This window comes from Sinocyclocheilus grahami, unplaced genomic scaffold, assembly GCF_001515645.1.
Source record: "Sinocyclocheilus grahami isolate Dianchi unplaced genomic scaffold, SAMN03320097.WGS_v1.1 scaffold1001.1, whole genome shotgun sequence".
Taxonomy (NCBI): Eukaryota; Metazoa; Chordata; class Actinopteri; order Cypriniformes; family Cyprinidae; genus Sinocyclocheilus; species Sinocyclocheilus grahami.
The window spans coordinates 63,736-74,290 of record NW_015506180.1 but is presented as its reverse complement, the minus strand read 5'-3'; the positions used below and the strand labels follow the sequence as shown (position 1 = coordinate 74,290).

Here is a 10,555-nt window from a genome sequence, read left to right as displayed (position 1 = left end):
AAAAACTTACTTACAGTCTGTGAGTCAGAACAGCCAGCATTGTAGTCTACTCTACCAGGATCAGGAAACAGTCCTCCACAAAATGCGCTGCACACATCTGAATATTCTGTTCTGGAACAGTGTTGTAAAAACTTAACCACTGATTTCTAGTCGTGTCCTCTTTTGGAAGACCAAACAAAGTAGTTTCGCTTTCACAACGAAACACATGGCGGGCTAGAATGAGCGGTGGTGGGCGGGCTTGAGAACGGCGTGGCCGGCAAATTCGACAAAGGAGTGTCTGGAGGGCTTGCGGCAACCACATGTGACGACCCCGGGCTGGACTCCGCTTCGTCCACGGTGAAAGCCGATCCGGCGATCCACATCGTGAAGTTGTTGTATTTCCTCAGCAACCAGCACGGATCAGCTCCAGGCATGACGAAGCAGATATCGTCCTCTTTTGGAAGACCAAACAAAGTAGTTTCTCTTTCACAACGAAACACTAAGCGCCTTCACGACATGGCGGCCGCAACAACAATACTACAGCGAGAATAAAAGTTACGCCTTCTTTCTTTGCGTGAACATTTGGGGCGGCGTTATGCAAATCTTCCCACATCGTGACATAGACATGTGGGGGCGTGTTAGAACGAGCCGTTTTAGGTAGGCGTGGTTGACTCTTAACTTTTATAAAGAATATCTCTTTGGATTTGAGACTTTAGTCTTTGCAACTTTACAGATCTTCTTTATGGACCAAGAGCTTGTAACACTCCAAAGAGAAAGGAAAAATTGAAATTGCGATATTTTGGATGAAAACCGGGAGGCTTGTGACTGTCCCATTGACTGGCAAGTAAATAACACTGTCAAGGCCCAGAAAAGTATGAAAGACAAAGTCAAAATAGTACATCTGCCATCAGTGGTTCAATCTGAATTTTATGAAGCGACGAGAATACTTTTTGTACGCAAGAAAACAAAAATAACGACTTTATTCAACAATTCGTCTCCTCTGTGTCTTTCTGCGTCACCGTAGGGCCACTTTGGACAGTATCCACTGAACGCAAACAGCGTATACAGGTGCATCTCAATAAATTAGAATGTTGTGGAAAAGTTCATTTATTAATACACGAGTTTCACAATTTGAAAGTTGAATTACTGAAATAAATGAACTTTTCCACGACATTCTAATTTATTGAGACGCACCTGTACTGTTCTACTTGTCTGTGTCAGGCGCACCACACGGATACGTTTTCTACGTTTATTTATGCTTTGATTTGAACGAAAACAGCGTGTCCGTGTGGTGCGGCTAACACAGAACAGCATACGCAGTTTGCGTTCAGTGGATACTCTCCAAATTGGCGCTACGGTGACGCGGAGGAGACGAATTGTTGAATAATGTCGTTATTTTTGTTTTCTTTGCGTACAAAAAGTATTCTTGTCACTTCATAAAATTCAGATTGAACCACTGATGGCAGATATACTATTTTGACGATGTCTTTCATACTTTTCTGGGCCTTGACAGTGTTATTTACTTGGCAGTCAATGGGACAGTCTCAACCTCCCGGTTTTCATCCAAAATATCTTAAATTGTCTTCCGAAGACGAACAAAGCTTTTACGGGTTTGGAACGACATGCGGGTAAGTGATTAATGAAAAAAATTTCATTTTGGGGTGGAGTAACCCTTTAATGTCTATAATAGGTTTGTTTTTTAATATGTATATATATTTTTTCAAATAAGTATATTTAATTAGTAATAAAGGCCAAATATACATATAGTTTTTGCATTATGTATGTATATATATATATATATATATATATATATTGTATATAAAACCTTTTATATATAACCTTAAATAATCTGCATAACCTAGTTTGAAAAGGTGATCTCAAATATAATAGTCTTAAAGCTATAAAACTGTAATTTTAATCAGACTATCAGCGAAAGCAAAATATGACAAGCACACAGGATTTCATACAGATCATGTAAGGCACATGGTAGAATCCTTGTCTCTTATTTGTTAATGAAAATCTCGCAGTTACTAACACTGATGCTTAATTCCTTCAGTTGTTTCTGAAGTCAAAATCCATCCATTTCTGCAGTATTCCAGCCCAAACCTGGGTGTGTGCATTTCTAAAACACGTGTCTATCTCTTTAAAACGGAAGCAGCTATGCTACAGTGACACGTGTGTGTGTCCTTTCCTCTGCTCTCACTCAGCTGTTTGAAATGATGACAGATTCCTTATAGACAAACAGTCAAGATATCTCCCACTGAACCATTGGGTGTCCCTATTTACCTTTGTAATAACACAATCCACCTCTCCAGTTAATTTCTCCAGTCTTTTCTCAGTCTCATGTAACACACATCTTCCTTTCTGAATGTCCTTACACACACACACACACACACAAACCCCTGTGGCAACTACCCAACACTACTGCTGAGGCTGTGACCTCCAGTGCCTCAGCATCTCTGTGGTTGTTTTCTAAACCAATCTGTTCTCCTTTCCTTACTGTCCCCCCCACCCGTGGTGCAGTTAAACGTCCCTAGTGACACTGAAAAATGTAGCCCGCTTACTCTTCCCTTCCCTTTACACCTGTCTCTCCCATTTCCCTTTTTTCCTGCCTATACAAGGTGTTTCTCCCAGAGAATTTCTTTCCCCATTTGTAGCCAATGTGCCATCCTTATGCCTCGTCTTTTCCTTTCTCTTACTCTCTATCTCTGCCCTCAGTCTCTGCCACCCCCCTTTGCCTTCATCCTCTACCACCCCCTCCCCTTTTCCCTCTCTCTCTCTCTATCTCTCTCTCTTTCTTGCTCTCTCCCTCCCTCACTCACTCCCTCACTCTGAGGCACTGCAGTAGTCTGTTGATAGGATTTTTTTTGATTGCGCTGACAGAGAGAGAGAGAGAGAGAGAGAGACTGCAGCATGCTGCATTGCAATCACACTAGATCACATGAGAATCTGCCCACAAAAGCACACATGTACATCCATTCAGCCATCGCGTCCTCCGTAGCACGATGTTTGCAATCGCGTGAGCTCATTCAAAGAGGGCAACTTGTGTCTTTAGGTGTCTAAATCTGCTGCCCCCCCCACAACATACACGCACATCAGCGACTCCTCCCACTCCTCCTCAGAACCCCCCATCCACCCAGGTCGACAGCAGGACGGCGTAGCGATTCCAGACGCAGCGCTGAGACCAGAGCTTCGCCCCTGACGCGGACGCACACAGGCAAGCAGGCGAAGACCTGGCTTTTGCTTCTCGTGTCACTTGAAGGATTATGATGTAGTGATTTTTTTTTACAGGAAACAGCTAGTGTGATTTCTGTAGGAGACCAAGCGCTTTCAGTGGGTGTCTTGCGTGTGCATGCGTACCGGTTGTTTTTTCTGAGCTTGTTGGACTGACGCACGGATACTGCAGCAGAACTGCAGGGGCCTGGACGCTAACCTGGAGGACATGAGGACCCAGTGGATCCCCCACCCCTGAGCTCCAGACCCCACTGCTGCTGCACATTCTGCTGAGGTGCTACTCTCTCCTCTGCTCTGGACATTTTTGGGATGCGTGTGTGTGCTGGTGGTGCAGGTGAAGAGGTTTTTCGTGGTGCTGCAGTGTTGTACTGATGTTGAGTGTATGGGGCCTAGTGCTGTGTGTGTGGAAATGATGGCTAAAAGAATGTGACAGAGTGTGTCTGTGTCATAGCTGTCTGCTGACTGCTCTGTGCATGTGTGTGTATGGTGTAGCTGAGCAGAGCTCCCAGAGGCTGATAGGATGCTGACAGCTCGCGATGGAGCTCGAGATGAAGCTCAGAAGCTGCACAGGAAATGGATGAAGCACCAGGCCTTCATGGCTGAACTGGCCCGCAACAAAGAATGGCTGGCCAAGATCGAACGGGTGAGTCACAAAGGATGAAATGAAAGAAATGGTATGGTGAAAGGGAGGTAAAAATTAATATACAGGTGGGCACTACTTACACAAGGTGCTCTTCAGGGAACTGCATGGGCTCCAAGTCATCTTCAACACATTGGCTATATGAGCACAGTTTATTTGTAAATATATATACATTTATAAGGATATAAATATAGGTTTATAAAAATCTTTACATATTTTTTTTTTGGAAAGAAATATGTTTATTCAGCTATGATGCATTAAATTGATCAAAAGTGACAGTAAAGACATTTATAATGTTACAAAAGATTCTGTTTTAAACATTGATAATAAGAAGAAATGTAAATCAGCATATAGAATGATTTCTGATGGATCATGTGTCACTGAAGTCTGGAGTAATAGCTGCTGAATATTTAGCTTTGCCATCACGGGGATAAATTGCATTTTAAAATATATATAAAAACGGTTATTTTGTTTTAAATTGTAATAATACTTCACAATATTACTGTTTTTATTGTGCTTTTGAATTTTTACTGTACCTTACTGCAAGTAAATGCAGACTTGGTGACTTTCTCTTGGTTAATACATGTAAATGCTGTGGAATTGTGTAAAACATTACTGAGCCAGTATGGATTCTCGGTTGAATTTAGAGCGCATGAGAAGTATGAATGAAATAAGACTTCAGTTAAGACTGACTGAAGATACAGCATTAGGTAAGAATGGGTTGAGGACAGATTCAGGATCTGTTCAGGAAAGATTCAGGACTGGTGGAGAATGAATTGAGAAAAGGATTTGGATTGATTGAAAATTGGTTATTAATGGGCTGCTTTGGTTGTGGTTTAGTTGACATTTGGCCTTGATTAAGGATGAACGGCAAATAGATTTGAGGTGAATGCTTGACTATAGGTTGGTTAAGAATGGTTTTAGAACAAATTTGGGATTGATTGAAGATGAACTGAGGACAGATTCTGGCATATAGGTGAAGAATTTGGGATGTTTATTTGGAAAGGAGTGAACTAGTGTCCTCTGTAATTAGGCATGTTTTTTTTCTTAAATCAATGTTGAGATGAGAAAAAATCCCAAAATTGTAGTAGACTGCAGGAAATCCAATGTCTGTTGAAACAGCAAATTTTCGATTATGCAACCTTCATCCGGCATCTAAAAGCAGAGGCATGGCAGTGTGCAGGATTTCTTCTTTCTGTTTTTTATTATTCTGTATTTAACAATAAATACATCTAGTATGATATGTCAGTAAATTAAGAGATCAATCAATCAATCAATCAACCAACCAACCATTTTATTTCTAAAGCACAATAAAAACAACAATAGTTGGCCATTCTTCTAAACAACATCAAATAAAAGTGCTAAATAAGTACTTCCAAATGCCAAGGTTAAATATAATTAACATATATTGTATTAAAGGGTAATGCATATTTAGTTATAGATGCTAAATTTTTTTACTATATACCAGTTATTTTTCTTTTCTTTTTTTCTTTTCTTTTTAGGCTACGTTTGATGTCATCTAATGCTAACTTATAAATATAACACTACGATATGGCTAAGATTACAGCACACTTTCTTGAAGGACGGTTTCATATTCTCAAAATTATCCATATTTCATATTGTAAATTGAAATGATGTGATGTTTACATTCACTTAAACACCAAAACACTGATCTGACATTTATGACAACTGTTGATTTTAGATTTTAGCATGTTATTGGCCTGCCATCTATTGGTTATCAGCCAATTATCAGCTTATTGTTTCAACTAGAATTTTACAAATGTAGAATTTTTGGTGTATTCCCCTTTAAGATTGGCTAAAACATTTTATGGGCTAGTGTTCGGGTGGTGGTAGGAGACATGTTTACTCCAGTGTTCATTGGATTCTGTACTGGTTGAGCTGAGAGTCAAGATGAAGCTGATATTCTTACACAAAACCTTGGTAGTGTAAATGAGAGAATCTTTGGTGATAATGGGGTCGTTGAAAGCTTGATAGTGGAAATGAAGCGCTGTAGTGGATAGACAAGGCCTTTGGAAAAGAAAGATCCACCGCTGTCCTTAATGTCCTGATGAAACCACACACTGTCTTCACATCTACATGTATAATCACATCTTAGTAATGTCACTTGCCATTAAATGTTGTATAACATGTTCAGTTTCAGTTGGTCTCTGGTGCTCTGCAATACAATTGTTTCCAGGTGACCTGTTCAGATCTGGTACATGCTGACCTGAAAGATTGCTTATCATTGCCTGATACACAACAGGATATCCTGGTGCAGATGAAGTGTAAAGACGGGGTTTCGAATGGCACTGTACTGTGAAACATCTCAAACCATACAGCACCATGTGTGATGGCAGGGACATTAATATGATTAGTATGTAAATCAGTCTAAAGGTATGAGGGGTATTAATGGCATATCTGCTAGTATTGCTGATTGCAGAAAATGGCAAGGGACCATGTGACTTGATGCATCGTGTGTCACTGTATGACTGCATAGACGCTGCTACTGTTCTTCTTTCATGCTGACAGTAGGTGGAAAGCTGACGAACAGTCTCACTGACATGTGCTAAATGTTTCACATGTGCTAAGTTGTCTCAAAATTATGTAAAAAACAGAAACCAAAAGTTAAACTGTGCAAAATATGAATTCATTATCTGCCACTGTTTCGAATCCATGGATTAGCATATGTGTGTGTGTTTTTATGGTAGATCATAGATGCTGTGTGGACAGAGGTAGTATGTGGTAGTGTTGGCCAATGCAAGTGTGTTTTCTCTTTGTTTGTTTTACATTATGGTTGTGATGGCCAGAACAACTAAACACAGGGGAAGGGTCTCTGCCACAAAGGTTTCTGTCCTGAATGAATAGTGTGTTTGTAAGTGGTAAACAATCCAGCTCAGACTAGAATTTTTTAGATGCATTTTGCTGCATTGATGATTTGATGAATAATATCTCAAATGCCTTGTTGCTGTCTGATTCGTCACTGTGTTCTTGTGGTAGATTTGTACGACAATACTCTGAATTACAGCACTCTGAATGCTTTATTAGATGTCGTGGGCCTGCTTTCTTTCAGTTTTGGCCTTGTTTTCTCTTCTCATGTTTCTTTCCATGTATCACTATTGTAGTTTGCTATTTGCAGTTCACCAAGGAATAGATGATGTAAGATTCTAAACTCTGTAGCCTTTAGGCTGACTGCACTACTTTGTAATAATTAAGCTAAACTTTATTCAAGCTGATTTTAAATGTCACTCCTGTTTATTTTCTGTTACTTCTGTGTCAGAGCTTGCCTAGAGGAGAAGTGCTTTTACTGGAATTATTAAAGTCAACAATCAGTTTTCAGGCAGCAATCAATTATGCTTTTAAAAAAGCTTGCCATGTGGCAAGAAATAATGGTTCTAGAGCTCTTTTCAGTGTATGTGTATAGGGCTTGGAAATATAGCTAAAAATATCCCAATATATGTCAGCCCTTTGAAAAAATTAGATTCATATATCTATATATTTATACATTCATTCTGAAATGGCACACAATTGTGATTTTTTTAATCAGGCATAAAGATCAGCATTTCAAACTTCAAAAAAATTATTAATGCAAAAAGTTTAACCTAGTTACAAAATAAAGGCAAGCTTTCCACGCTGTTTTTCATTTGTATTTATATTTTTATGTATATTTGTGTCAGATCTTGGGTTCGGAAAGTCTGATGTCATGGTATTACAAAATATCCGTAATTGTAATAATTTTTTTTCTTTTCTTGATCTGTAAATGCCAGTGGAAATTAGCTGCTTCTCGGCTACTCTATGTGGGTGTGACTCTTATGTATCTCCAGGCCTTTTGTGAAATTTGTGATTAACGTGGTTCTGGTACTTCAGTGCCAGCATTTTTTAAAGGTTTATTCGGGTGATTTCAGTGGACCATATCAAACATGCAAACCAATCTCTTGAGTGAAATAGCTTTTTATAATCTGAATCCTGCAATGAATTAGATTCATCAGCGGATGCATAGGAATATGTGTATATGTTGAATATTCTGTGTTGCTGTGTAGAAAGTCAAGTCAAAGTTTTATGTCTTTACGTGTTGTGCGTTTGATTTTGAATTGTAGACGTTTACTTGTTCTGTTCAGTTTGAAGAAGGAGAGTCTAATTCTGCTTTCTGTGCAGTCTGGAACATGCTTTCTTTTCTCTCACTGTTCTTCAGGATTTTGTTTCAGGACTACAGCTGTGTCAGAAATCTAGGATCTATTTTACAGTTATGCAGGTCATTGTAGAATTTAGAATTCTAGATGTCTCTTTTTATTAATGCATCAGTGTTTTTGGAAAATGAAAATTTATGAGGAATATGATTAGTGCAAATAATAAAACGCAGGCTCCTGCATCAGCAGCACCACATGCATGCATCGTGGTACTCTCGTGAATGCGTGTTGAAGACTGACAAGGAAGAGAAGAAATTGTTGAATAGTCATTATTTTTGTTATTTTGCACACAAAAAGTATTCTTATAGCTTCATAACATTACAGTTGAACCGCTGATGTCACATGGACTGTTTTATCGATGTCCTTACTACTTTTCTGGGCCTTGAACTATGCAGAGTCAGAAAGCTCTCGGATTTCATCAAAAATATCTTAATGTGTGTTCTGAAGATGAACAAAGGTCTTACGGGTTTGGAACATCATGAGGGTGAGTAATTAATGACAGAATTTTAATTTTGGGTGAACTAACCCTTTAATTATCTCAAATTAATAAATTCATAAGTTTCATATAATCCTTAATCGTTTTCATTGATGGAGGGCTCTGAATTGGTTCAAATCTAATCTCTTGAGCAACCACACACTTTGCTACAGTACATCAAAAGCTAAGCAAATTAACAATAATAAAAACTTTTTTTTTATTATTTATAAAATTATTATAAAATCTGTTATGCCAATGTGTATCAGAAATAATGTCAGACGTGGCATGTTTTGTGGGAAATAGTTTCTATATTTAGCACTTTGTTTTTGAAAGCTGAGCTAAGATGGCTGCCAGTATTTCCTGAACTTGATTTCTGTAGCCCTGAAGAGCTGCCTGACTTGAGAGCAATAACAGCATCACACAAAAACACGCTCGCTCTTAGACAGTGGTACGTAGCCACGGAAACGTGAGTTAATGAGGCTGTAACCTGATAAACAGCAGAAGCAATGACACCGTGTCCCACTGTGATTGGAGAACTCTTCGTCCTTCTGGAAGAGTTCCCGCCCCCTCCCCCACTTCCAGACTCACTCAGCTCAGCATCCACAATGACAGACAGGCGGCTGGACCAATCACAGAACATGATGATGTCCTTAGAGCTGACCTTGCCTCCTTGTTTCACCAGGCCATTCATCTGTCAGGGCTGAGTATTGACACAGATTTTATGCTTAGATGCAATTCTTATTTACAAGGTCTTGATTTAATTCCAATCTATCTATCCAAATATATCAGGTGCAGTATGTCGGTTTTTTAAACAGCGCCAGATTGTCATAGCAAAGTCAGAATTACCTCCTCTCCTAGGTTCACGAAACGGTCATCCATAAAATGCATTGCTGTTCTGTTGTAAGGGATCTTAAATTAATCAATCTACTTTCAGAAGGCCAAATAAAGTGCTTTTGCTTTCGACTAGAAACACACAACGTCTCCCTGACATGGCTGCTTCAACACTAACTGCAGTTACTGAAACCACGCCTTCTTTCTTTGTGTGCACATTTGGGCGCATTATGCAAATATTCCCACATAGTGACCTAGATATGGGGGAGCGTGTTAGAACGAGCCGTTTTAGGGGGGTGTGGCAGAGTCTTAACTTTGATAAAGAATATCTCTTTGGGTTTGTGACTTTAGTCTTTGCAACTTCAGGGATCTTATCTATGCACAATCAGCTTGTAACACTCCAAAGAGAAAGGAAAACTTGAAACTGCATCATATGACCCCTTTAAGAAAAAAAAAATCTCAACTACTGCTGTAAACTACTGCTGTCAGTTAGTACATCACTGTAATATTAGAAGTTAAAAGTACCAACAGAGTAATTTTAGTTGCTATTTAGCTTTAAATATAATAATCAACACTCAAAAACACAAACATAGATTTCACATAAACCAGCTTTTATATAAACTTGTTAATGCTATAATAATGTTTCTACTCCAATTCATTACTGAAATATAAATGGTTTTATTTAAATGGTGACTGTCATCCATCTATCTAGATGTCTGTCTGTCTGGATGATTTTCTGTCTGTCTAGCTATATGACTTTGTTTAGCAACCACTTAACCATGTCTAGCATCCAGCCAAAACACCTTAGCCAACCTTACAACTAACTAACTAGATCTAACTCGAACCCATAGTAACCAGTTAAGACAGCCAGAACCATAGATATGTATAGGTAGATGCCACATTAAACCACTCCAGACATGTCAACGCACCTGTCATCTTGTAACAGTCAGTCAATGTGTCATCACTCACAATAAAAGACTCCAAAAGGCATTTGTATCACGGGAAAAAAAACACAGAAATTTACCTTCCTGAAGAAATTAGATAAACTTTCACGGGTATTAATTACAGGTTTTTAATGTTAACTAACAGCTTTGTCTGGTTGTATAGTGTTAGTTTAGCAAAATCATCTGTTGAATTCTGTTGCATATATATATATATATATATATATATATATATATATATATATATATATATATATATATATATATATGT

The 10,555-nt window shown here is 38.6% G+C and overlaps 1 protein-coding gene across 1 annotated transcript in view; it reads left to right on the top strand.

The window, feature by feature from the left end:
* The first annotated feature begins 3,059 nt into the window (after positions 1 to 3,059).
* The window catches only part of sptbn4a (spectrin, beta, non-erythrocytic 4a), a 31,156-nt gene continuing 23,660 nt past the window's right edge, over positions 3,060 to 10,555 (top strand). The window contains exons 1-2 of the mRNA XM_016250649.1: positions 3,060 to 3,487; positions 3,706 to 3,856. Of these exons, the coding sequence (XP_016106135.1) occupies positions 3,734 to 3,856 (123 nt within the window). The 5' untranslated portion in view covers positions 3,060 to 3,487; positions 3,706 to 3,733. The remainder of the gene's footprint in view (positions 3,488 to 3,705; positions 3,857 to 10,555) is intronic.